At 44.2% G+C, this 27,881-nt stretch overlaps 1 protein-coding gene across 1 annotated transcript in view; it reads right to left on the bottom strand.

The window, feature by feature from the left end:
- The window catches only part of jmy (junction mediating and regulatory protein, p53 cofactor), a 99,157-nt gene that overhangs the window by 30,245 nt on the left and 41,031 nt on the right, over positions 1–27,881 (bottom strand). The window contains exon 3 of the mRNA XM_078214974.1: positions 12,204–12,354. Coding sequence (XP_078071100.1) covers positions 12,204–12,354 — 151 coding nt within the window. The remainder of the gene's footprint in view (positions 1–12,203; positions 12,355–27,881) is intronic.

The following is a 27,881-nucleotide window of genomic DNA, read 5'->3' as shown; positions in this document are numbered from 1 at the left end:
ATGTCCTGGAGGTCTCTGAGGAGCAGCCAAGGGTGCAGGGATGGTTCATGGGGGACATGGGGTACCCCCTTGGGACTTGGCTGATGACGCCTCTGCTGAGGCCTGAGACGGAGACCCGATATAATGAGGCCCACGTTGCCACCATAGTGCAGCGGAGCATAGGGCTCCTCAAGATGCGATTCAAGTGCCTGGCGAGGCCCCACAATATAGACCCCACAATATAGTCCCCAATTTCTTTCCACGTTGTGGTGGTGTGCTATGCCTTGCACAACCTGGCACAGCAGCAAGGAGACCTTCTTGAGGAGGAGAACATGAAGGCCGACCAGCTGGGTGTCGCTGGGAGGCTGCCGCCAAATAGGAGGAGGAGGAGGATGACGACGACAAAGCGCAACACCACACAGGCGTGGAGGGCTAGTGGCAGCAAGGGTCAGGGATGCAGATGATAAGTGACAGCATGGTCAGGCTGGAGTCTAGAAGTGAGCATCTGCACCCCCTCTTCTCCAGCAAGCTCCAGCGCCTGCTTTTCAAAGGAGATGAGGATGCGGATGCCAGCCTCAACACCCTGTCTTTGCCCTCTCCTGGCAGTTATGGGGATTCTTCTCCTGTGGGGACAGGAGGAGGTAGGAAAAATCTTATGGCACAAGTCCTGCAGGGTATCAGGGTGTGAGCCCTCAGAGAGCAAGCACTGTGATACTCTGCGGGGGGGGGGGGGGGGGGGTCAGGGGCTAGAAGCATGCAGGGTGCTGGGAGTGGGGGTATCTGCTGGTTATTTATGGAAAAGATGCTAGATGAGCTAAACACTCAACCTTGCTGCCTGGATTAAGTCATTCATTGTTTTCCGGCACTGCTTCCCAGTTCCCCTGGCCAGTGCCTTGGCACCAACACATGCGGCTACAGCCTCCCAGGCTGCTTTTCCATTGCTTCCCCTGGGATGACATCCTGCTCGGGTGCAGAGGGTGTCCCGCCTTGCCTCCACCACCTCCAGCAACCTGGCCAGGTCAGATTCCGAAAATCTGGGTGCTGACTTCCTGGAGGCTATTTCTTCCTGCACTGCCTGCCTGTCTGTCCATCCTTGGGGTTTTTATGGAGCTGTCCCTTGTTAGGGCAAATCAGCTGCAGGCGGTTTGGGCAAGTCACGCGCCCATTAGAGCATTCCAGCGAATTTAGTTAAGTTTGCCTTGTTAGCGTGGCAGGGAAGCCAAGTCAGCACTTGCAGGTGTGCTGATGGGGCAGGTCGGGGGAAGGAATTTGTGTCTCTATGATGATCGGGGGCAGGGGAGAGAGGGGGTCACGTCAGGCAGTCATCAGGGCCAGGGGGTGATGAGGGGGCCATGTGCAAGTAGGTCAAGGGAGGGTGGTCAGTAATGTTGAGGGGGGCTCTGATGTCCACGGGGGGAGGGGGCTGTATCTGGCCTGGGCGGGTTCTGCCAGGACAGCTGCTTTATTTTTCGCTTTTTCTGCGCATGCGCAGTTTGTGGCTCTGATCTGAGCTGCTGGCTTTCTGGTGAGTTAAGCCCCGCCCACTGTCTCTTGTGGCCAGAAATGGTCTAGCCCAAAATTTCAAAGACAGAGTGCATAAGATTGGGAGAGAAAACTCGCCCAAAAAACAGATCAGCAACTCTCCCATTTTCACGCTAGCTGGGCACTTAGGAAAAAATCTCGTAAAATTCCACCCATTATGTTTTTCTCTTTCGAATGCAAATGTCATCTTGGCTCAGTGCCACACTTCCACCTCTGAATCAGAAGGTAGTCGGTTTAAAACCCACTTTAGAACTTCAGTACATTTTTTTTAAGTGAGCATGAACGCATGCCAGTGACATAACAAGAACATATGTATTTGACACTTTTAATGTAATACCATGTTCCTAGGTATTTCACAGAAGCATTATAAAACAGTACAACACTAAGCCACATAAGGAGATAGGAGGTCAGATCACCAAAAGCTTGATCAAAAAGACACATGTTAACAATTGTCTTCAAGGAGAAAAGCAAAGTAGAAAGGTGGAGAGATGCAAGATGGGATTTTCAGAGCTTGGGGCCTAGACATAGCCACCCATGATAGAGCAATTATAATTGAGAATTCACAAGAGGCCAGAATTAGAGGAGTGCAGGTATCTTGGAGAGCTGTGGGGCTGCAGGAGATTACAGGGTTAGAGGTAGGATTACATAAATAAGAATGGAACCATGAGAGTAGCTCTGTTCAGCTGGAGAACAGCAAATTAATCGGATGGAGATGGTGTGGTCAAAGGCCATCTATGACTCTATGAGATAGGCAGAGAAGGATGAGGTGGGACAGTTATTTGTTACTTCAATAAGACTGTTTTGGTATTGCTGCGGGGCAGAAGTTTGATTGGAGGGATTCAAAGATGGAGTTCTGGGAATGATGGGAAGAGTTTTGAGAAGTGTTCAAGGACTTGGGAGAGCAAATGGAGGTTGGAGATGGAACAGTAGTTTGCAAAGACAGTGGGGTCAAGGGTTGGTTTTCTGAGGAGAGGTGTGATGATGACAAATTTAAAGGCGAGAGGAAAACAGAAATTAATAAGCACCATCTTTCAAACAGATGTTAAACCAATGCAATGTCTGCCTGCTTCGGTGTACATATAAACTCCCAAATACTATTCAGAGGTGACAAATGGGTATCTTCTGGCATCCTGGCCAACATTAATCCTCCAATAAATATTATCAAAAGTCCCACTGATAATGAAACGTGCAAAGTGAATGCACATTTATCGACACGAGTGTTTGTACCTTAAAAATATTAATTGGTTGCAAAATGTATTTGGATGGGCTGAGGACCTGAAAGTAACACTTATAATAATATTACTGGACCAAGAAATCATTTAAACATATCTCGTACTGATTCTGTTTCTAGTCTGCATGCATCCTTTATGGTTATCACTTTCAGTTTGACTGCTGTCTTACTGTTGCAAAGTACTGAAAAAAAATCTTACTATCCTGTTGTACCTCTGTAGCTATGCTAGGGGGCCATCTTGTGTTTTGGATGTACATCAGTTGGGTGCTGGATACAAGGATAGCTCGATCCAGTCAACTGAACCTCAAGAAACCCAAGCTATTTTCGTGATCTTAGATCAGGGTTTCCCAAACTCTTCCAGCCACGGAACCTCCCAAGCGCACTGACAGAACCTCTAAGAAACATTCTTCTTAGGTTGACCAGTTAAACAATAAAAGAAAATTGTGCAATAGGTGTAAACATTCAAAATCAAGTCTGTACAAGTCTATTCTAATTCTTATGCAGGGCATTCTGGCCAGCTGTTGTGGTGCATATAGACACCAACGATATAGGTAAAAAATGGGATACGGTCCTACAAGCTGAATTTAGGCAGTTAGGAGTTAAACTAAAAAGTAGGACCTCAAAGGTAGTAATCTCAGAATTGCCACGTGTTAGTCAGAGTAAGAATGTCAGGATAGCCAAGATGAATACGTGACTTGAGGGATGGTGCAAGAGGGAGCGATTAAAATTCCTGGGACACTGGAACCAGTTCTGGGGGAGGTGGGACCAGTACAAATTGGAACGTCTGTACCTGGGCAGGACTGGGGGGAGTGTTTGCTGGTGCTGTTGGGGAGAGTTTAAACTAATGTGGCAGGGGGATGAGAACCGATGCAGGACATCAGAGGGAAGTAAAGTGGGGACAGAAACAAAAGGCAGTAAGGGGAAAAAGTGGTAGGCAGAGAAACTAAAGGCAAAATTCAAAAAGGGCAACAGTGCAGAGTACAGAGACTGTGGAGAAGTCAGTGAATTGGTCCAGTCAGGAAATAAAACAGTGTGTGTACAAAACATGACAGGACAGATGGTCTGAGGTGCCTGATAATCTATATCCCAGAGTACTTAAGGAAATGGCTCTAAAAATAGTGGATGCATTGGTGGTCATCTTCCAGGATTCTATAGACTCTGGAACAGTCCCTGCAGATTGGAGGGTAGCGAATGTCACTCCAATATTCAAAAAGGGAGGTAGAGAGAAAACAGGGAATTATAAACCAGTAAAGCTTAACATCGGTAGTGGGGAAAATTCTTGAATCCATTATTATCCATTATCCAACAGAACTGGAAGAAATAGCAGAGGTGCTTAGTGAATATTTTACCTCGGTATTCACGGTGGAAAAACACCTGGGTGGTTGTACTACAGGATTGAGGTGGACTGAAAAGATTGAGGATGTGGACATTAAGAAAGAGGATGTGTTGGAAATTTTGATTAGCATCAAGATAGATAAGTCGCCGGGACCGGATGGGATGTACCCCAGGTTACTGTGGGAGGCGAGGGAAGAGATTGCAAAGCCTCTGGCGATGATCTTTGCATTGTCGATGGAGACGGGAGAGGTTCCGGGGGATTGCGGATGTGGTTCCTATATTCAAGAAAGGGAATAGGGATAGCCCAGGAAATTACCGACCAGTGAGTCTAACCTCAGTGGTTGGTAAGTTGATGGAGAAGATCCTGAGGGACAGGATTTATGAACATTTAGAGAAGTTTAGTATGCTCAAAAGTAGTCAGCACGGCTTTGTCAAAGGCAAATCGTGCCTTACGAGCCTGGTGGAGTTCTTTAAAAATGTGACTAAACACATTGACAAAGGAAAAGCGGTAGATGTGGTTTACATGGACTTCAGCAAGGCGTTCGATAAGGTCCCCCATGCAAGACTTCTCGAGAAAGTGGGAGGGCATGGGATCCAAGGGGCTGCTGCCTTGTGGATCCAGAACAGGCTTGCCTGCAGAAGGCAGAGAGTGGTTGTAGATGGGTCTTTTTCTGAATGGAGGTCGGTCACCAGTGGAGTGCCCCAGGGATCTGTTCTGGGACCCTTGCTGTTTGTCATTTTCATAAATGACCTGGATGAGGAAGTGGAGGGATGGGTTGGTAAGTTTGCCGATGACACAAAGGTTGGTGGTGTTGTGGATAGGTTAGAGGGATGTCAGAAGCTGCAGCGTGACATAGATAGGATGCAAGACTGGGCGGAGAAGTGGCAGATGGACTTCAACCCGGATAAATGTGTAGTGGTCCATTTTGGCAGGTCAAATGGGATGATGGAGAATAATATCAAGGGTAACACTCTTAGCAGTGTAAAGGATCAGAAGGACCTTGGGATCCGGGTCCATAGGACTCTAAAATCGGCCTTGCAGGTAGAGGAGGTGGTTAAGAAGGCGTATGGTGTGCTGGCCTTCATCAATCGAGGGATTGAGTTTAGGAGTCAGGAAATAATGATGCAGCTTTATAAGACCCTCATCAGACCCCACTGAATACTGTGCTCAGTTCTGGTCGCCTCATTACAGGAGGGATGTGGAAATGATTGAAAGGGTGCAGAGAAGATTTACAAGGATGTTGCCTGAATTGGTTGGCATGCCTTATGAGGATAGGTTGAGGGAGCTCGGTCTTTTCTCCTTGGAGAGACGAAGGATGAGAGGTGACCTGATAGAGGTGTACAAGATGTTGAGAGGTATAGATCAGGTGGATTCTCGGAGGCTTTTTCCCAGGGCTGAAATGGCTGCTACGAGAGGACACAGGTTTAAGGTGCTGGGGAGTAGGTACAGAGGAGATGTCAGGGGTAAGTTTTTCACTCAGAGGGTGGTGGGTGAGTGGAATCGGCTGCCGTCAGTGGTGGTGGAGGCAAACTCGATAGGGTCTTTTAAGAGACTTGTGGATGAGTACATGGGACTTAATAGGATTGAGGGTTAACGGTAAGCCTATATATAAGCCTAGGTAGGTAGGGACATGACCGGTGCAACTTGTGGGCCGAAGGGCCTGTTTGTGCTGTATTTTTTCTATGTTCTATTATCAAGGACTTTATAGCAGAGCATTTAGAAAGCAGTGGCAGGATCAGACAGAGTCAGCATGGATTTATGAAGGGGAAAACATAGAACATAGAACATTACAGCGCAGTACAGGCCCTTCGGCCCTCGATGTTGCACCGACCAGTGGAACCAATCTAAAGCCCCTCTAATCTACACTATTCCAATATCATCCATATGTTTATCCAATAACCATTTGAATGCTCTTAATGTTGACGAGTCCACTACTGCTGCAGGCAGGGCATTCCACGCCCTTACTACTCTCTGAGTAAAGAACCTATCTCTAACATCTGTCCTATATCTCTCACCCCTCAATTTAAAGCTATGTCCCCTCGTGCTAGCCATCACCATCTGAGGAAAAAGGCTCTCACTATCCACCCTATCTAATCCTCTGATCATCTTGTATGCCTCTATTAAGTCACCTCTTAACCACCTTCTCTCTAACAAAAACAACCTCAAGCCCCTCAGCCTTTCCTCATACGATTTTCCCACCATACCAGGCAACATCCTGGTAAATCTCCTCTGCACCCTTTCCAACACTTCCACATCTTTCCTATAATACGGCGACCAGAACTGTACGCAATACTCCAAATGCGGCCACACCAGAGTTTTGTACAGTTGCAGCATGACCTCCTGGCTCCGAAACTCAATCCCTCTACCAATAAAAGCTAACACACCGTACGCCTTAACAACCCTATCAACCTGGGTGCCAACTTTCAGGGATCTATGCACATGGACACCCAGATCCCTCTGTCATCCACACTACCAAGTATCTTACCATTAGCCCAGTACTCTGTATTCTTGTTACTCCTTCCAAAGTGAATCACCTCACACTTTTCCGCATTAAACTCCATTTGCCACCTCTCAGCCCAGCTCTGCAGCTTATCTATGTCCCTCTGTAACCTGCCACTTCCCTCCGCACTGTCTACAACTCCACCGACTTTAGTGTCATCCGCAAATTTACTAATCCATCCTTCCACGCCCTCATCCAGGTCATTAATAAAAATGACAAACAGCAGTGGCCCCAAAACAGATCCTTGCGGTACACCACTAGTAACTGAACTCCAGGATGAATATTTCCCATCAACCACCACCCTGTTTTCTTACAGCTAGCCAATTGCTGATCCAAACCACTAAATCACCCTCAATCCCATGTGTCCGTATTTTCTGCAAAAGCTTACCATGGGGAACCTCATCAAACGCTTTGCTGAAATCCATATACACCACATCAACCGCTTTACCCTCATCCACCTCTTTGGTCACCTTCTCAAAGAACTCAATAAGGTTTGTGAGGCACGACCTACCCTTCACAAAACCGTGCTGACTATCCCTAATCAAATTATTCCTTTCTAGGTGATTATAAATGCTATCTCTTGCTTGACAAACCTGTTGGAATTCTTTGACGATGTAACCAGTGGAGTTGACAAGGGGGAGCCAGTCGATGTGATATATGTGGACTTTCAGAAAGCGTTTGACAAAGTCCCGCACAAGAGATTATCGTGTAAGGTTAAAGCGCATGGGATTGGAGGAAGTGTATTGAGATGGATAGAAAACTGGTTGGCAGTGAGGAAACAAAGAGTAGGAATTAATGGCTGCTTTTCGAATTGGCAGGATGTAACTAGTGGGATGCCACAAGGATCGGTGCTGGGACCCCAGCTATTCACAATACAAATGATTTGGATGAGGAAACAAAATGTAACATCTCAAAGTTTGCAGATGATACCAAGTTGGGTGGGAGGGTGGACTGTGACAAGGATGCAGAGGTCCTTCAGAATGATCTGGATAGGTTGGGTGAGTGGGCTAATCAATGGCAGATGCAGTATAATTTGGATAAGTGAGAGGTTATTCACTTTGGAAGCAAAAACAAGGCAGCAGATTACTACCTGAATGGCTGTAAGTTGGGAGAGGGGAGTGTGCAGTGGGACCTGGGAGTCCTTGTTCACCAGTCACTGAAGGTAAGCATGCAGGTGCAGCAGGTGGTAAAGGCTGCAAATGGCATGTTGGCCTTCATTGCTAGAGGTTTCCAGTACAGGAGCAGGGATGTGTTGTTGCAATTATACAGGGCCTTCGTGAGACCACACCTAGAGTATTGTGTGCGGTTTTGGTGTCCTTTTCTGAGGAAGGATGTTCTTGCTCTCAAGGGAGTGTAGCAATGGTTTACCAGGCTGAATCCAGGGATGGCAGGACTGATGAATGAGGAGAGATTGACTAGGTTACGATTGTTTTCGCTGGAGTTCAGACAAATGAGGGGGGGATCTCATAGAGACTTATAAATTCTAACAGGACTAGACAGGGTAGATGCAGAAAGGATGAACCAATAGTGGGGGAATCCAGAACCAGGGGTCACAGACTGAGGATTCAGAGTAGACCATTTAGGATGGCGGTGAGGAGACATTTCTTTACCCAAAGAATGGTGAGCCTTTGGAATTCATTACCACAGGAAGTAGTTGATGCCAAAACATTGAATTTATTCAAGAGGCGGCTGGATATAGCACTTGGGGCGAATGGGATCAAAGGTTATGCAGAAAAAGCAGGATTAGGCTATTGAGTTGGATGATCAGCCATGATTGTAGTGAATGGAGGAGCAGGCTCGAAGGGCCAAATGGCCTCCTCCTGCTCCTATCTTCTATGTTTCTATGTGTGTTTGCTTTAATGATGTGGAGATGCCAGTGTTGGACTGGGGTAAACACAGACGAAGGAGCAGCGCTCCGAAAGCTAATGGCATTTGCTACCAAATAAACCTGTTGGACTTTAACCTGGTGTTGTTAAAACTCTTACTGTGCTTGCTTTAACACAAGGGATATGACAGTTAAGGCGGATGAACTTAAAGCTTGGATTACTACATGGAACTATGATGTTGTGGCAATTACGGAGACTTAGATGAAAGAAGGGCAAGACTGGCAGCTTAGCATTCCAAGATTTAGATGCTTCAAGCAAGATAGAGAGGGTGACAAAAGAGGTTGGAGTGTTGCTTTACTGATTAGGAAGAATATCACAGCAATACAGAAGGAGGACACCTTGGTGGGATCAAGTAGTGAGGCCATGTGGGTCGAACTCAGGAAGAGGAGTGACGCAATCACACTGTTGGGGTTGTACTACAGACCTCCCAACAGCCAGCATGAGGTGAAGATTACGGACAGATGTAAAAATAACAGGGTTGTTGTGATGGGTGATTTTACCTTCCCCAACATGTATTGGGATTCCTTTAGTGCCAGGGGCTTGGATGGGGCAGAATTTGTTCAGTGTGTCCAAGAGTGCTTCGAGGCAATATGTAAATAGTCCAACTCCGGAAGGGGCTACCTTAGACCTGGTTCTAGTAAACAAGCCCGGACAGGTGATTGATATCTCAGTGGGGGACGTTTTGGGAACAGTGATCACAATTCTATAAGTTTCAAGATACTTGTAGAAAAGGTTAGAAGTAGTCCCAGAGTGAAAGTACCAAACGGGGCGGGGGTGGGGGGGCTAACTACCACAGTATTAGGCAGGAGCTAGGGCTTGTAGACTGGGGGCGGCTGTTTGAGGGCAAATTCACATCCGATATGTGGGAGTCTTTTAAAAGGCAGTTGTTAACAATTCAGGACAAGTATGTCCCTGTAAAAACGAAGGATAAAGATTGCAAGATTCGGAAACCCTGGATAACAAGAGAGATTGTGAGCTTAGAGAAAAAGAAGAAGGAGGCATACATAAATTTCAGGAAATTGAAAACGGATAAGGCTCTTGAGGAATACAAAGATAGCAGGAAAGAGCTTAAACAGGGACTTAGGAGGGCAAAAAGGGGCCATGAAATGAGCTTGGCAGGCAGGATTAAGGAGAATCCCAAGGCTTTTTATGCATGTATAAAGAGGAAGAGGGTAGCTAAGGAAGGGGTAGGAATTTGTGTGTAGATTAGCAGGGTAAATACATGGGGTTATGGGGATAGGGCCTCGGTGGGATTGTTGTTGGTGCAGGCTTGATGGGCCAAATGGCCTTCTTCAGCACTATAAGGATTCTATGATATGAGTATGGAGTAATGGGAGGTTGTCCACTTTGGTGGGAAGAATAGAAAAACAAAATATTATTTAAATGGTGAGAGACTACAGAATGCTACTATATAGAGGGAACATGGTGCCCTAGTACATGAAGCAGAAAATATTAACATGCAGGTACGATTTTAATTAGCAAAGCTAATGGAACATTTAATTTTAATGTAAGGGGATGGAACATTTTCACCTTCCCCCTATAAACTTTCACCTCCTTGTTCATTAAGAAGCCATCTATATCTGCCTTAAAAATATTCAAAGACTCTGATTCCACTGCCTTTGAAGGAAGAGAGTTCCAGACTCAGAAAAAATTCTCATCTCTTAAACAGATGACTGCATATTTTTCACCCCTAGCTCTAGATTTTTCCACAAGAGGAGACATCCTCTTCATATCCACCTTGTCCACATCCCTCAGGATCTTGTATGTTCCAATCAAATCACCTCTTACTCTTCTAAACTCCAGCAAATAGAAGTCTGTCCAACCTTTCCTCTTTCCAGATTAGTCCAGTACTTGCATTAGTCTATTGAACTGCTTCGAATGTATTTACACCTTTCTTTAAATAAAGAGATCAATACTGTACGCAGTACTCCAGATGTGGTCTGTATATAACTGAAGCATTAACTAGGGCAGCAAGGTGGCACAGTGGTTAGCACTGCTGCTTCACAGTGCCAGGGACCCGGGTTAGATTCCCCACTTGGGTCACTATGTGTGGAGTCTGCACGGTGGGTGGGTTTCCTCCGGGTGCTCCGGTTTCCTCCCACAGTCTGAAAGATGTGCTGGTTAGGTGCATTGGCCATGCTAAATTTTCCCTCAGTGTCGGAGTGTGACGACTAGGGGATTTTCACAGTAACTTCATTGCAATGTTAATGTCAGCCTACTTGTGACTAATAAATAAACTTTACATTTAATTTAGTGCCTAGCTCATGGTATTGTCACTAGACTAGTAATCCAGAGACCAAGGGTAATGACCTGGGATCCAGATTCAAATTCTACCCTGGGAGATAATGAAATTGGAACGAAATTTTAAAATCTGGATTTAAAAGTCTAATGGTGACAATGAAATCATTGTCAATAGTCAAAAAAAACATCTATTTCACTGATGAGCTTCAGGGAAGGAAAAATGCCATCCTTACCTGGTCTGGCTTACATATGACTCCAGATCCACAGCAGTGTGGCTAACTCTTAAATGCCCTCTTGAAGTGGCCTAGCAAGCCACTCAGTTCAAGGACAACTAGGGATGGGCAATAAGTGCTTGCCAGCGACGTCCTCATCCCATGAAAGAATTTTTAAAAAGCAAGAAAGTGGAGTTAAGGCCGTAATCAGATCAGCCATTATTTAACTGAATAGTGCAGAACACTCAAGGAATCAAATGACTATTGCTGCTCCATTTCTTATGTGAGGAAGTTATTCACTTTGGTTGCAAGAATAGAAAACCAAAATATTTTCTTAAAGGTGTGAAATTTATAAATGTTGATGTTCAAAGGGAATTGGGTATACTCTTATAAGGAAACAAAGTTAACATGAAGGTACAGCATGCAATTAGGAAATAAATGGCATATTAGCCTTTATTTCAAAGGGATTAAGAATGAGAATACTTACTTGCATTGTATTACATACTTGCATTGGAGGTGATACAGTGCAGGTTTGCTAAAATGGTCGCTGGGATGAGAGACTTGTGTAAATTGAGTCTATATTCTATGAAGTTTAGAAGAATGCAAGGTGATCTCATTGAAACACATGGAATTATGAAAGGCCTAATAAGGCAGCCACCAATAAGTTGATCCCCCTGGATGTGGAATCTAAAACACAGGGGCACAACCTACTTGTGACTAATAAATTTTTAAAAACCTCAGCGCTGGGGTTGATCACCCAGGACTGAGATGAAGAAGGATTTCTTCATTCAAAGGATTGTGAATCTTTGAAATTCTCTACCCCAGAGGGTTGCACATGCTCCATCGTTGAACATCTTTAAGGCCGAGACAGACAAATTTTTGGTCCCTTATGGAATCAAGGGACGTGAAGAGTCAGCAGGAAAGAAGAGTTGAAGCCAAAGATCAACCATGATCACAGTAAATGGTGGAGCAGGCTCGACAGACAGTATGGACTACTCCTACTTCTTATGCTCCTGTTATCCTCATCAATTCCCCTCTGTTACCTTATCAAAAGACTCAACCAATTTAGGGAAATATGATTTGCCTGTAACAGTGGAAGCAACATTTGTATTTCTCTAGTATTACATACCCAAATATCTAAAATCATTTAATATGCATCTAAAGTTTTGACATCCTGTTTCACCGCACAGTTTTACATTTCATTTACTTTCAGGTTAAACATGAGTATTTCTGCCGAAGGGCCTGCTATTGCTAAATGCAGAATCCAATACACTACCTTTTTGTGCTTTGGCTGTGATCTCAAAGTACTTCACTGTCAAATCCTGTATAGATAGTACAGCCCTGTGGGCTTTCCTTTGCCAATCGGAATCCTCTTTCTTCAGACTCTCAATTCTGCGTGGGCCAAGATAATCATTCTCCATTGAGATCTGCGTAACAAAACAAATATATTAAGTTTGTCATTTAAAATAGAAACAACATTGCCTGGAATAGATTGTCAGCATAATTTTTCCTTGAACTAAACAAGGATAAGCTAACGGTAACTTAAGAACCGCGATAAAATTCTAAAATGTTCACATGAACTTTGGCATTTCAAATCTGTATATATTCAAATTAGTAGCATATCAAATTGATTCCATCAATACCAACACCAGCTATAAGTCCTCTCATCAATGGTACCTCACCCTGGTGTCTTGTAGCTAAAATTACACCTTAAAAAACAGTTTAGCACGGTAAAATTTCAGATTGTGTTGCTGGATGTCTTTCAAAGTTCAAGTGGACTGAGTAGGAAACATTCCGGATTTGTACAATGTTAACCTTTACCTTCATCCAGGTGACAAAACTGCAAATGTTTAATTTATTCCATGGCCACAACTCAGAATCTACACTATTGAAAGAGAATTGGTAGGTCAGTAACAGAAGCATTTAAATTCCGATCACAAGATCAGGAGTTGGGAGTACCAAGTCAGCTTTGACTGATGTGAATGTTGCCAGCTCCCAAAATACTCAGTTCATCAACAGAAAAATTGATTTTCTTCAGTGATGATCAAATTTAAAAACAAGCCCAACCACCTCAAATGGCACTGCCTGCTAACTATTTTGGAATGGTAGTGACACCATACAAGCGATACTTACTCCTCAGATCTTCTGGGTTGAAAGAGAGCGCTTGATTGTAAATACTAAAGTTCCAAAAGAAGCAGGAAAGAAAGAAAAATAACTGGACACTTGGGAGTAGGTTACAAAACTATAATAGTGCATCATATGGAACAGAACTTATGTTCCTACAGTTTTAACTCTAGTAATCTTGCAACAAGTAAGATTGCCAAGACAAGTATAGACGAGGGAGGCTATTTGGCCCACCTACTTCATCCTACCACAGACGGATGCCACAATCTCCACCCCATCCCAATCACATCATCAGGCTACATTTTGAGTAAATATTATTGCTTCACTATCTCATCCATAAGATCACTGCAATTACTAATTATTCTGTTTCAATAAGTACTTCTTTACACTCATCTACTTTGTTTTAAACTAATTTGCATTCATTGTCCTGTAATCAAGAATTAGCGTTAAATAATGTTCAGGGTTAACATAGAACATAGAACAGTACAGCACAGAACAGGCCCTTTGGCCCACGATGTTGTGCCGACCTTCATATTGTGTCAGGAAACCCTCCTGCACACACTGCACAAAAAGTGCCCCATCCAAACTATTCGACCTACAAAGGTTCCAATCAATATTTGGAAAGTTAAAGTCCCCCATGACAACTACCCTGTGACCCCCACACGTATCCATAATCTGCTTAGCAATTTCTTCCTCCACATCTCTATTACTATTTGGGGGCCTATAGTAAACTCCTAACAACGTGACCGCTCCTTTCCTGTTTCTAACTGCAGCCCATATTACTTCAGTGTGCATATCCCCCTCAAAGTGCCTTTCCGCAGCCGTTAAACTATCCTTGATTAACAATGCTACTCCTCCACCTCTTTTACCAGCTTCCCTACACTTACTGAAACATCTATACCCCGGAACGTCCAACAACCATTCCTGTCCTTGTTCTACCCACGTCTCCGTAATGGCCACAACATCATAGTCCCAAGTAGCAATCCACGCCCCAAGTTCATCCACCTTGTTCCGGATGCTCCTTGCATTGAAGTAGACACACTTCAACCCACCTTCCTGTCTACCGGTACCCACCCTTGACCTTGATACCTTCCCCAATACCTCACCACCCTCAACACTGACTTCCGGACTACAACTCCTTTTCCCACTCCCCTGACAAATTAGTTTAAATCCCCCTGAAGAGCCGTAGCAAATTTCCCTCCCAGGATATTGGTGCCCCTCTGGTTCAGGTGCACCCCGTCCTGTTTGTAGAGGTCCCACCTTCCCCAGAACATGTTCCAATTATCCACGTATCTGAAACCCTCCCTCCTGCACCATCCCTGCAACCACATGTTTAAGTGCACTCTCTCCCTGTTCCTCAACTCGCTATCACGTGGCACCGGTAGCGTACCAGAGATGACCACATGTTTTGTCTTTGCTCTCAGCTTCCAGCCCAGCTCCCGAAATTCCTGTTTTAAATCCCCGTCCCTTCTCCTATTCTCTCTTAGCAGATTATATACCTTTCTAAGATCTCCTCTCATATGCTACCTTTCAAGGATGAAGCATCCACGTTTTTCTAACTTCTTATTTACAACAAAGCTTGGGCGGTATTTACTCATTCATAAGCATGCAGGGAGTGGATGAACTGTTTTGAGGTTGAAGACCCAGAATCATAGGACAGAGCAGAAGCAACTAAGCTGGATCCAGCAATCCTTGCCCCGCTTTAGCTGTTGGGTTTAATTTAAAATTGAGATTAAATGTACAGCGAGGGTGTCCATCATTATCTACCTATAAGAAGCTATAAGCTAGCAATTCTGAAAAAGACCATCATAAAAATTCCATTAGAAATACAATAAGTAGTCTCACAACACCAGGTTAAAGTCCAACAGGTTTATTTGGTAACACGAGCTTTCAGAGCGCTGATCCTTCATCAGGTGAGTGCAGGATTTGTTTCACAAACAGGGCATATGTAGACACAAACTCAGTTACAAGATAATGGTTGGACTACGAGTCTAAACAGGTAATCAAGTCTTTACAGGTACAGACAATGTGAGTGGAGAGAGGGTTAAAGAGGTGTGAATTGTCTCAAGCCAGGACAGTGTAGTGAGATTCTGCAAGCCCAGGCAAGTCATGGGGGGTTACAGATAGTGTGACATGAACCCAAGATCCCTGTTGAGGCCGTCCTCATGTTTGCGGAACTTGGCTCCGCTCCAGGGAAGTACTGGACGACGAAGGGTACTCTGTCCGCTGTGTCCCGTATTTGTCTTCTGAGGAGATCTGTACGGTTTTTTGAGCGGAGAAGCTACGACATCTTCTCCGGAGCCTTCAACATATCATCGATGAAGATGAACATCTCGCCAAGGCCATCCCCACACCCCCACTACTTGCCTTCAAACAACCGCGCAACCTCAAACAGACCATTGTACGCAGCAAACTACCCAGACTTCAGGAGAACAGTGACCACGACACCACACAACCGTGCCACAACAACCTCTGCAAGACGTGCCGAATCATCGACAGAGATGCCATCATCTCACATGAGAACACCATCCACCAGGTACACGGTACATACTTTTGCGGCACGGCCAACATTGTCTACCTGATACGCTGCAGGAAAGGATGTCTTTAGGCATGGTACATTGGCGAGACCGTGCTGACACTACAACGGATGAATGGACACTGCTCGACAATCACCAGGCAGGAGTGTTCCTTTCCTGTCGGGGAACACTTCAACAGTCAAAGGCATTCAGCCTCTGATCTTCAGGTAAGCATTCTCCAAGGCAGCCTTCAAGACACACAACGCAGAATTGCCAAGCAGAAACTGATAGCCAAGTTCTGCACACAAGGACGGCCTCAACCGGGATCTTGGGTTCATGTCATACTATCTGTAACCCCCCACGACTTGCCTGGGCTTGCAAAATCTCACTAACTGTCCTGGCTTGAGACAATTCACAACTCTTTAACCTGTGCTTAACCCCCTCTCCACTCTCATTGTCTGCATCTGTAAAGACTTGATTACCTGTTAAGACTGAGTTTGTGTCTATATATGCCCTGTTTGTGAAACAAATCCTGCACTCACCTGATGAAGGAGCAGCGCTCCGAAAGCTCGTGCTACCAAATAAACCTGTTGGACTTTAACCTGATGTTGTGAGATTATTTACTGTGCCCACCCCAGTCCAAAGCCGGCAACTCCACATCTTAGAAATACTAGTCATTCATATGAGTTGCAGAATCAAACAATTATGTTGAAGATAAAATAATTTGTTTGCATTTCTGGTTGAGTTGTTCCAAAGTATGCCACATTGTTACAGAGATAGTAATTCAGGATGAAGCCTTTATTAGAAGATTTTTTTGTGCAATTTTTGTTGAATGTTTGCTGACAGAACCAAGTAGTTCAGTTTGGGTTTCATGAAGGAAAAGCAGCTGGAAGATTTGCTTCTAGTGGAAGAAATCCACGAGAACCACTTTGTCCTCGCAAAGCCTTTTGGCAGGAAGCACTCAGCACAAATAGTTGGAAAACTATGGGAAGGAAGTTGGTTGGATAACTGCTGACAAGCCAAACAAGGAGCTGAAGAATCCACAGTAATAAGAGGGGAGCGATTCTCCCATCCCACTGCACTGCTTTTGTAGCGCAGCAGGCCGGGAGACTGGAGTGGAGGTCATTTCGTGGGCTCCCCACTGGACATCATGGCCTCTGCGAGTCTCCAGCAGCCGGATTTCCAGTGCCATCAGCTCCGCGCTAGAAATCGGTGCAGAGCTGCATAAATTATGTTAATCTCCATTATTGTATATTTTAAAATATTAGCAGGCTCGGGACCAAAATCTTTGGGCCTGCTCGTGTCTACCCTGCTGCCAGGAAGGGTTCACTCCAGCGGTGTTTAGTATAGCTCCCCACTTGTGGGAGCTAGCGGCCCAACCCCACTAGAGTGAAGGGGGTCAATCAAGGACCCCCAGAGGGTCAGGCGCTGGGGAAGGGGGTGCCCTCTGAGCATTGCTCACCTGGGACCCCTGGCACTACCCAAGGGGCAAAGTGCCAATGCCCAAGGGGCATCAGGCACTTCGCCCTTGGGGAAGAGGGGGAAAGGAGGAGAGAATTGAGGTGGCCCGGACAGATCCAGAGGGTCAACGTTCGGGCCGTGGGGGATGTTGCATGGCCGGCCAAATGAGCTGACCAGCGATCAGGAGGCCGGCAGAGCGGGCTACTGCCATGTGCCAATCACAGCACTGACAAATCGGCACGTGCGCAGTGGCCCGCTTAGCGCTATGCTGCCAGCCTCTCCAGTGGGAATAGGCCCCTCCCCCAGATTTACAACGGGATTCACGCTCGTGCACTGAGTGTAGGAGATTCATTTTGAAACTCCCGCTGGAAAAAACCAGTGTGATTTACTCCAGTTTTTACATGGATTTGACATTTAGAATTGTTTTGGAAGAATCACCCCCAAGGTCTGGAAACAAAAGGTAGAGTCACATAACCAAAAAGCTAATGGAAGCATCCCGATAAATTCTTACCTCTGAGAAATAACTAAGGAAAATTAAATAAACTCGGAGGGCTTTTTTAATATTGTTCATTCATGGGATGTAGACATTGCGAGCTAGGTCAGCATTTATTGCCCACCCCGTTTGCCTTTGAAAAGCAGTTGGTGCATTATCTTCTTGAACCGCTGCAATACATGTGTTGTAGGTGTAGGAAACATAGAAGGAGGAGGCCATTTGGCCCTTCGAACCTGCTCCGCCATTCATTTTGATCATGGCTGATCAAAATTAATATCCTGATTCCACCTTCCCCCATATCCCTTGATCCCTTTCGCCCCACGAGCTATATCTAATTTCTTCTTGAAGTCACACAATGTTTTGGCCTCAACTACTCTGTGGTCGTGAATTCCACAGATTCCACACATTCACCACTCCTCACCTCAGTCCTAAAAGATTTACCCCTTATTCTCAAACTACGGCCCTGGTTTGGAGGGAAACTTGCAGGTGGTATGTTCCCATGCACCTGCTGCCTTTGTCGTTTTAGGTGATAGAGGCTTTGGAAGGTAGTGTCAAAGGAGCCTTATTGCATTGCTGCAGTGCATCTTGTAGATGGTACACTGCCACTGTGCATCAGTGATTGAGGGAGTGAATTCTATAGCGCTGGATGAGGTGCCAATCAAGCGAGTTGCTTTGAAACATAGAAACATAGAAAAACTACAGCACAAAACAGGCCCTTCAGCCCAAGTTGTGCCGAACATATCCCTACCTTCTAGGCCTACCTAATAGAAACATAGAAAAACTACAGCACAAAACAGGCCTTTTGTTTGGTCTCCAAACTACAGCCCGCGAGCCACATCCGGCCCGCAGCGGGCCGCTTCCGGATCGGAGTTTGGAGACCGCTGATCTAAATGCTGTTGAGCTTCTTGAATGTTGTTGGAGTCGCAGTTGGAGAGCATTCCATTAGACTTGTACCTCATAGGTGGACAGGCTTTGGAGAGTCAGCTCCAGTGGAGAGTTACTCTCCACAGAATTCTGACCTGTTCTTGTAAACACATTATTTATATGGCTAGCCCAGTTCAGTTTCTGGTCAATGGTAACCCCCAGGATGTTGATAATGGGGGATTCAGCAATGATAATGTCATTGAATGTCATGGGGCGATGGTTAGCTTCTCTCTTGTTGGGAGATGGTCGTTGCCTGGCACTTGTGTGGCTAAATTTTACTTGCCAACTTAGTCCAAGCGAGTATTGTCCAGTTCTTTCTGCATACGGACATGGACTGCTTCAGTATCTGAGCAGCTGTGTATTGGGAACATCATGCAATCATCCACACTCGACCTTATAATGGAGGGATGGTCATCGATGAAGCAGCTGAAGATGGTCGAGGCTAGCACACTGCCCTGAGGACTGAGATGATTGACTCCAACAACCACAACCTTTGTGCTAAGTATGACTCTAAAAGGACCTTGAGAATCAAACACGAGGACAAAAGAACCAATATGAGAGTCCTCCAAGCCACAGACATGTAAAGAACAGACCTGAGCAACCTCAAATCGACAGGGATGGAATGGAATGGTCATGTCATCAGAAAGCCCGACTCAGAGCTACATTAAGGAGCCAATTCACAAATGAAACATCTCAAAGCTGAGCTCAAAGCTTCCATGAAGTCCTGCTCTATTAACATTGGCACATGGGAAGCATATGCCCCATTGCAACCAAAATGCCAACACATATCGAAAATGCCCAAGACATTCCAACCAACAGGGTTAGCCACCGAGAGAACAGCAAAAAAGAGATAAAGAGGGCAACTGCTTGAACCAGCAATCCACGAACACCTCGACCAGCCAACAATTGATGTCCTCATTGTGAGAGACTGAATGGCTAAGATAGGTTCATTAGCCATTTGCAAACCCACAGCCAACACTGACATCTCTTCCACTCAACGATCCACAAAAAAATCATCTTCAACATTGCCAATAGACAAATCCTAATCATTGTAACCATCTAAATTATGGAATCAATGAATGAGCAATGTAGCCAAAATTAATTTCCAAATGGACAATGACAAATTGAAATTAAGTTTAAACTGAATCAATCTAAAGTTAATGGCTATGTTACTTTTCTAAGACTAATGGCTATGTTGCTTTTCATCTTTCTTGAAAATAAGTACCAGAGCATGGAGAGAGGGGCGAGACTTCAGTCAAGAGTGCAGGGAGAGAGCGAGCGCAGGGAGAGAAGAGAGACTTCAGTAAGGAGCGTGGAACTTACCTTCCGGGAGTAGAGACAGCCAGACCTGGACGGGGACACACTGACATCACAGAAAAACGGTAATTTCATCGGCTGGGAAGTATTGTGGGAGCTGCACTTTGTGACATCACAAGTTTCAAAAGTGACATTTCTGGACAGAAGAGCTCCTGATTGGTAGGTAGTGGTCAGGTTTCTTACCTTCAATTTCCAGTGAACTTTACTACCCATAAATTTTCAGAGCAGTAGTCCAGCCAAAGGGCCTGAAAGTGACAACACAAGTGGATAGGGTGGTCAGGAAGGCGTATGGGCATGCTTGCCTTCATCGATTGGGGTATAGAGTGTAAAAATTGATAAGTCATGTTGCAGTTGTATAGAACTTTAGTTAGGCCACATTTGGAATATAGCGTACAGTTCTGGTGGCCACACTATCGAAGGATGTGGAAGCTTTGGAGAGGGTACAGAAAAGGTTTACCAGGATGTTGCCTGGTTTAGAGGGTATTAGCTATGAGAGATTGGACAAACTTGATTTCACTTGAGCGTTGGAGGCTGAGGGATGACCTGATAGCATTTTTAAAAATGATGAGGGGCATGGATTTTTCCCAAGGTAGAAATGTCAGTTACCTGGGAGATAGGTTTAAGATGAAGGGGAGAAAGTTTAAAGGAGACATGAGAGGCAAGTTTTTTTTTTACACAGAGGGCGGTAAGTACCTGCTGCCAGAGGAGGTGGCAGAAGCAGATACAAAAGCAGCGTTTAACAGACATCTTGACAGATACATGAGTAGGCAGGGAATAGAGGGATACGGACCATGTAGAAGCAAGAAGTCTTTAGTTTAGAAAGGTGTGTGTCGGCGCAGGCTTGGTGGGCCAAAGGGCCTGCTCCTGTGCTGTACTGTTCTTCATTCTTTATATGTTGGCTTGTTTCAAATCTAGACTATTGTATAGTCCCCAAGACTTGGTGTACACATTGGTGTTGTGATTTTCCCACTGTAACTGTTGAACTATTTATATTTTAACGTTAATAGCCCTGTGCAGATGAACTATTTCTGCACTTTTGTTTCTTATGCTGGCTGCCTAACAAAATTAAACATTTATGTAAGGGGTTTGACACAATATTCACTAAGTACTGAAAACGAACGTAACTTTCAGATATTGCTTTAACATGTGAAATCCTCCATTAGCAACTATTTTTTTTAAAATCTAACCGAGGTTAAAAGCTGCCACTGTTCACACAATTGCCAATCACTATCTTCATAATTTCTTCAATTACCTTCAATATTAGCCAACATCACTTAAATGTTATTTAATAAATAATTGCATTTTAATGGGGTGCAAGTTGCACACTGAACACCAGTACCTGACTGAACTAACAACTTTGTTCATATTCTATGTGGCGACTGATTGATGTAATAATAATAGAAATGGTTGATGCTACATTCCCAATTTTAAACGTGGGAGGTTTAGGTGTTGGAAACTATTTACTGATTTGTTAATGCAGTGCAGCACTATATTTGCTCTGTTAATTGTTACTCTGCAGTATCAGCACGTCAGTGTTGCATCTTCTGCCACCCCCTCTTTTAGCCTCTCCCCATGTTGTTAAATATCCCTTTTTTGCAATCTGTACAAGCTCAAGTGAGATAGATTTTATACAAACATTCACTTTTTGAGAAATTTTATACAGAATAACACATACAGAAACAATTCAGTATTGAATTTCTCAGCTAATTTTATGACTACATGTTCACATCACTAACTGGTACATTCTGCTGCTCTGTCAGCTAACAAATAGACAGTGTGACTGGTCCTGGCAAGATCAGAAAACAACTACCTCAAAATAATCAAATCAAATGGATGAGATTTTACTTAGGATCTGGATATTATTCAAATTTGTAGATAAAATATAGGAATTTATTCAAATCCAAGGCGTTCGATAAGGTCCCCCATGCAAGGCTTCTAGAAAAAGTGAGAGGGCATGGGATCCAAGGGGCTGCTGCCCAGTGGATCCAGAACTGGCTTACCCAAAGGAGGCAGAGAGTGGGTATAGATGGGTCTTTTTCTAAATGGAGGTTGGTCACCAGTGGTGTGCCCCAGGATCTGTTCTGGGACCCTTGCTGTTTGTCATTTTCATAAATGAACTGGATGAGGAAGCAGAGGGATGGGTTGGTAAGTTTGCCGACGACACGAAGGTTGGTGGGGTTGTGGATAGTCTGGAGGCATGTCAGAAGTTACAGAGGGACATAGATAGGATGCAAGACTGGGCGGACAAATGGCAGATGGACTTCAACCCAGATAAATGCGTCGTGGTCCATTTTGGCAGGTCAAATGGGATGAAGGAGTACAATATAAAGGGAAAGACTCTTAGTACTGTAGAGGATCAGAAGGACCTTGGGGTCCGGGTCCATAGGACTCTAAAATCAACCCTGCAGGTGGAGGAGGTGGTTAAGAAGGCGTATGGTGTGCTGGCCTTTATCAATTGAGGGATTGAGTTTAAGAGTCCGGGGTTAATGATGCAGCTATGTAAGACCCTCGTCAGACCCCACTTGGAGTACTGTGCTCAGTTCTGGTCGCCTCACTATAGGAAGGATGTGGAAAAGATTGAAAGGGTGCAGAGGAGATTTACAAGGATGTTGCCTGGATTGAGTGGCATGCCTTATGAGGATAGGCTGAGGGAGCTCGGTCTTTTCTCCTTGGAGAGACGAAGGATGAGAGGAGACCTAATAGAGGTGTATAAGATGTTGAGAGGCATAGATCGGGTGGACTCTGAGGCTTTTTCCCAGGGTGGAAATGTCTGCTACGAGAGGACACAGGTTTAAGGTGCTGGGGGGTAGGTACAGGGGAGATGGTAGGGGTAAGTTTTTCACACAGAGGGTGGTGGGCGAGTGGAATCGGCTGCCGTCAGTGGTGGTGGAGGCGAACTCAATAGGGTCTTTTAAGAGACTCCTGGATGAGTACATGGAGCTTAATAGGATGGAGGGTTATAGGTAGGTCTAGAAGGTAGGGATGTGTTCGGCACAACTTGTGGGCCGAAGGGCCTGTCTGTGCTGTAGTTTTTCTATGTTTCTTCTATGTTTGAACCGAGGGATAACAAAATTATTCCTGTCTTCAGTCAAAAGAAGAAAACTAGACATCAAGCTTGAGAATGAGATGGTTGCAGTATGCAATTATGCAGATGATACAGTAATTCATAAAGTAATTTTTAAACACATGTTGTACGCACTTTGTTCAGACCTTCCTGTATCAAAACGTGGCATTCCAAAGACAAGATGTTCGGGACTACTTATTGTCAAACTGTAAATTTCTCCATGCAGAAGTCACTTGGCATGTCCGCTACACCTCTCACCAACTTCTACAGATGCACCATAGAAAGCATTCTTTCCGGTTGTATCACAGCTTGGTATAGCTTCTGCTCTGTTGAAGAACACAATAAGCTACAAAGGGTCGTCAACAAAGCCCAGTCCACCACTCAAACCAGCCTCCCATCCATTGACACGGTCTACACTTCCCACTGCCTCAGAAAAGCAGCCAGCATAATCAAGGACCCCATGCACCCCGGACATACTCTCTTCCAACTTCTTCCGTCAGGAAAAAGATACAAAAGTCTGAGGACACATACCAACAGACTCAAAAACAGCTTCTTCCCTGCTGCCATCAGACTTTTGAATGGACCTACTTTGTTTGCATCAAGTTGATCTTTCTCTACACCCTAGCTATAACTGTAACACTACATTCTGTACTCTCTCCTTTCCTTCCCTATGTACGGTATGCTTTCTCTATATAGCACAAGAAACACTACTTTTCACTGTATACTAATACATGTATCAATAATAAATCAAATAATTGACTATCTAAATTTTATGGCAGCAATACAATTTCACTGGCTGAATGGGCCATGTGAAAACAGCTTTACATTTATAGATAAATCTATCCAACACAGCGTTCAGGTACATCTGAAGGTTCTATTTTATCTAAAATAAAAACAAAATACCATGGATGCTGGAAATCCAAAATAAAAACAGAAAAAGCTGTAAAAACTGTCTGGTTGCATCTGTGGTTATCGTTTTGAGTCCATATGATTCTTCATCTTCCTCTGAAGAAGTTATTCAAATTCAAAACATTAACTGTTTCGCTCTTCATAGGTGTTTCCAGACTTGCAGGTTGTTTAAAATCTTTTCTGTTTTTAGTTCTATTTTAACCATTCAAATAACCACAAGCAATGCCCAGCATGGTACCATTCAATGATGCAGCACACTGGTGACAGTTCCTCACCACCAGTCCAGTCATGTAGCTTCTAAACACAGATGAATTGTTGCTGTTCCATTCAATAAAAAGACTTCCCTTGAAAAGTGCAACATGTTTCTGTTGGAATTAATGTTGTGAACAGTCATCAATAATGAGCTGAAATTTCACAGAGGTTTCTCTGAGGGGAGTGAATGCGAAGTATGACAGAAAATAGTTGGGATATGTCAAATAGAAACAGAATGCATGTGATTTCCAAACTTTGAAGTTGCTGGAATCCAAGAACAATAAGTATTTAAGCACATTGCATGCGTGATGACTGCATCTTTCATGACTTTTCAACTTTCAACAGATCAACACTTCCTCAAAAGTCACTCTTCATATCCAGGTCCATCCCAAGTTAAAGTCACTATGACGCATCCGAGAATTGAGAATTCAATGAACAGCAGGTTTACAGATGTGGTCACCTTGCAGTTTAAATTTTTTTAAACCTTTAGTAGGATATCAACGTCACTGGCAAAGCCAACATTTGTTGCTCAATTTGGGGGGGCTTGCAGGTGGTGGCGTCCCCATGTGCCTGCTGCCGTTCCCCTTCTCTAGATGGCAAAGGTCACGGTTTGAAAGGTACTGTTGAAAGAGGCTTGCTGAGTTACGCCAGTCCATCTTGTAGATGGTACACACAGCTTACCAGTGTGCATCGGTGGTAGAGGGAATGAATGTGTAAGGTGGTCAGTGGGGTGCCGATCAAACTTGGTGCTTTGATCTGAATGGTGTCAAGCGTCCCAAGTGTCGTGAGAGCTGTATTCATCCAAACAAGTAGCAAATCCTCATGCAGGCAAAGCAGGAAAGGGTGACTGACTGCTAGGCAGTTACGGTAGACAATGCAGTTAGTGCAGCAGTCCCCTTGATTGTATGATGAATGCTCCAACCAGCATTCCATGCTGAATACTGGTGAGAGTGATGATTTCTATAAGCTTAATCCTGCCTAACTACACAGGGCAATAGGGGAAGATTGGAAAAGCGTTAACAATAGGGAATTGGGCAGTTAGGGGAACTAACAAGCATTCCTGCGGCTGCAGACATGAATCCAGGATTGTCTGTTGCCTCCCTAATGCCAGGGTCAGGAACGTCACTTAGTGGCTGTACAGCACTCCTGAGGAAGGAGGGTTAACAGCCAGCTGTCGTGGTTTATATCAGTACTAACAACATAGGGAGATGGTGGGATGAGGTTTTGCAGGCAGAGTTTAGGAAGCTAGGAAAGAAACCAGCAAAGGACCTCAAAGTTAGCCATCGCCAGATTATCCCTAGTACCGAGTATGATTATAGAAACAGGAGGATAAAGCAGATGAAATGCATGGCTGGAGCAATGGTGCAGGGAAGATGATTTTAGATTCCTGGGATATTGGGACTGACTCAAAGGGAGATGGATCTGTAGAGGCCGGACAGGGGCCGCATCTGAAAAGAGCTGGGCTCAACGTCCTTGCACCGCGATTTGCTAATGGTAATGGGGTGGGCTTAAATTAAGTTGGCAGGAGTATGGGGACCAGGAGGTAACATTAGAAAGGAAAATCAAGGAGCATTGAAAATGGAAAAGACAAATAACACAGGAGTAGGAAATAGTCAAGTATTAGCTCGGTTCAGAGTAAGAGGGAATGTAGTAAGATCTAAGTTAAGTTTACAATGCATACATGTGAATAAGTGGAGTGTGAAAAATAAGTTTGGTGAGCTGCAGGCACTAAGACAGTCTGAATTCATGTAGAAGGCATGTAGGTACTGGAGCAGCTGGGGGGCCGCCGGCCTCAGTACAGTTTTTCCCTTGTTAATGAATAGCTTTTGTGTTGCTCAAAAAAAATACCCATGTGGAAATACAATATTTTGGCAATGAGAGAGACCCAATTAAAAAAAAAAGCAGGGTACAAAATATTCCTGGATACAGCTGTTCGGAAAGATAGGGAAAGAAAGACAGGAGGAATGATAGCAGTATTGATGAAGGAGAGTTCACAGTGCTGGAGAGAAAGGTTGCCTATTGTCCTGGGGGGGGGCGGGCGGGGTCAACAACCAAATCTATTTGGTTCAAGCTAAGAAACAACATACGTACCATTATAATGTTTGGCATAGTCTATAGGTCACCAACCATGACAATAGAGGGGAACAAATTTGCAAGGAAGTACAGAGAGGTGCAGAAATTTAATTTCAGTGGTAGGAAAGATTTTAGAAATGACAATTTGGGACAAAATTAACAGCCACTTGGATAAATATGGATTAATTAATGGAAGTCGGCACAAATTTCTTAAGACAGAGTTTTTCTGATGTGACATCAGAAGACTGATGAGAGTAAGGTTGTTGATGTGATATACATGGACTTCCAAAAAGTATTGGATAAAGTGCAACATAAAGAGGCCATGGAATAAAAGAGACTATTGTAGTAACATGGATACAAAATTGGCTAAGTGACAGGAAGCTGAGAGTACAGCAGTAAATGGCTGTTTTCCAGACTGGTAGAAGGTTTATAGTGGGGTTTCCCAGGGGTTAGTTTTAGGCCATGTACTTTTCTTGATGTACATTAGTGACCTGGACTTGGGTGTGTAGGACACAATTTCAAAGGTTGCTTCTAACACTAAACTTGAAAGTATTGTGAACTGAGGAGGACAAATATAAACTTCAAGAGGACATAGGCTGGTGGGATGGCACCACCATCTGGAGGGAAAAAGGATGTAAGGGCGCGACAGAAAGAGTAGAAAAGATTGACCAGAATGGTTCCACGGTGAAGAAACTTCAGCTAGGTGGATAGATCGGAGAAGCTGAGGTTCTAACCCTTGGAGGAGATGACTCAGAAGAGTTTTGATAGAGGTGTTCAAAATCATACGGGTCTGGACTGGGTAGATGGGGAGAAACTATTCCAACTGGTAGAAGGATCGAGAACAAGGTTTAAGGTAATTAGCAAAAGGAACGGAGACATGAAAAAAAAAGGTTTTTTCATGCAGCAAGTGTTTGGCACCTGAAATGCACTGCCCAGGAGCAGGTTCAATCAAGGAATTGAAGAGGGAATTGGATTGTTATCTAAAAAGGAAGAATATGCACAGCTACAAGGAGCATTGCTCCTTCAGAGACACAGCGCATACATTTCCTTCTGTGCTGCAACAAAATGAACTTCCTTGAACATTGACCCTATGGATTACTAAGTACCCATTTGCCATGGCTCTTCACCAACATTACATTTTTGGTTCCCCCTTTGAAACCTTAATCATTTTTGAAATTCAAAAACATGGACATATTATTCACCAATAATAATGAACAGCTCAATTTGAATCAATAAAGTTTCAAATGCAGCCCCTCCCTAATGCGTATTTCAAGCTAAGCAAGGAACAAAAAAAAATCAAACTAGACAAAGCATGCCTGCAACCTCAAATTAAAAGAGACAACACTGGTGCGGAATTTAGCAAAAGGAATCAATAATTTTAATAGATATTCCCAATATTAGGAATTATGGGTTATGCCATGCAACTTTAATACATTAATAATCATTTCAACAGATTACTCTGGGGGATATTGATTCAAATCTCAACTGGTGGAATTTAAATTCAATGAATAAATCTGGAATTGAAAAGCTAGTCTCAATAATGGTGACGATGAAACTATTATTGTTGTAAAAATCCATCCAGTTCACTATTGCCCTTTAGGAAGAAAATCTGCCATCCTTACTTGGTCTGGCCTGATGTGACTCCAGACCTACAGCAATGTGGTTGACTCTTAAATGCCCTCTGAAATGGCCTAGCAAGGGACGTTAGGGATGAGCGATAAATGCTGGCCTAGCCAGCAACACCCACATCACATTAATTTTTTTTAAAAAAAGCCCTATTTTCATCCATGCCATGGCTCCTTTAAAAGAACGCCCCAAACT

This window comes from Mustelus asterias, chromosome 6 (genome assembly GCF_964213995.1).
Source record: "Mustelus asterias chromosome 6, sMusAst1.hap1.1, whole genome shotgun sequence".
Lineage (NCBI taxonomy): Eukaryota > Metazoa > Chordata > Chondrichthyes > Carcharhiniformes > Triakidae > Mustelus > Mustelus asterias.
Note: the sequence above shows the minus strand (reverse complement) of the source record. Positions and strands in the feature narration are given on the sequence as shown.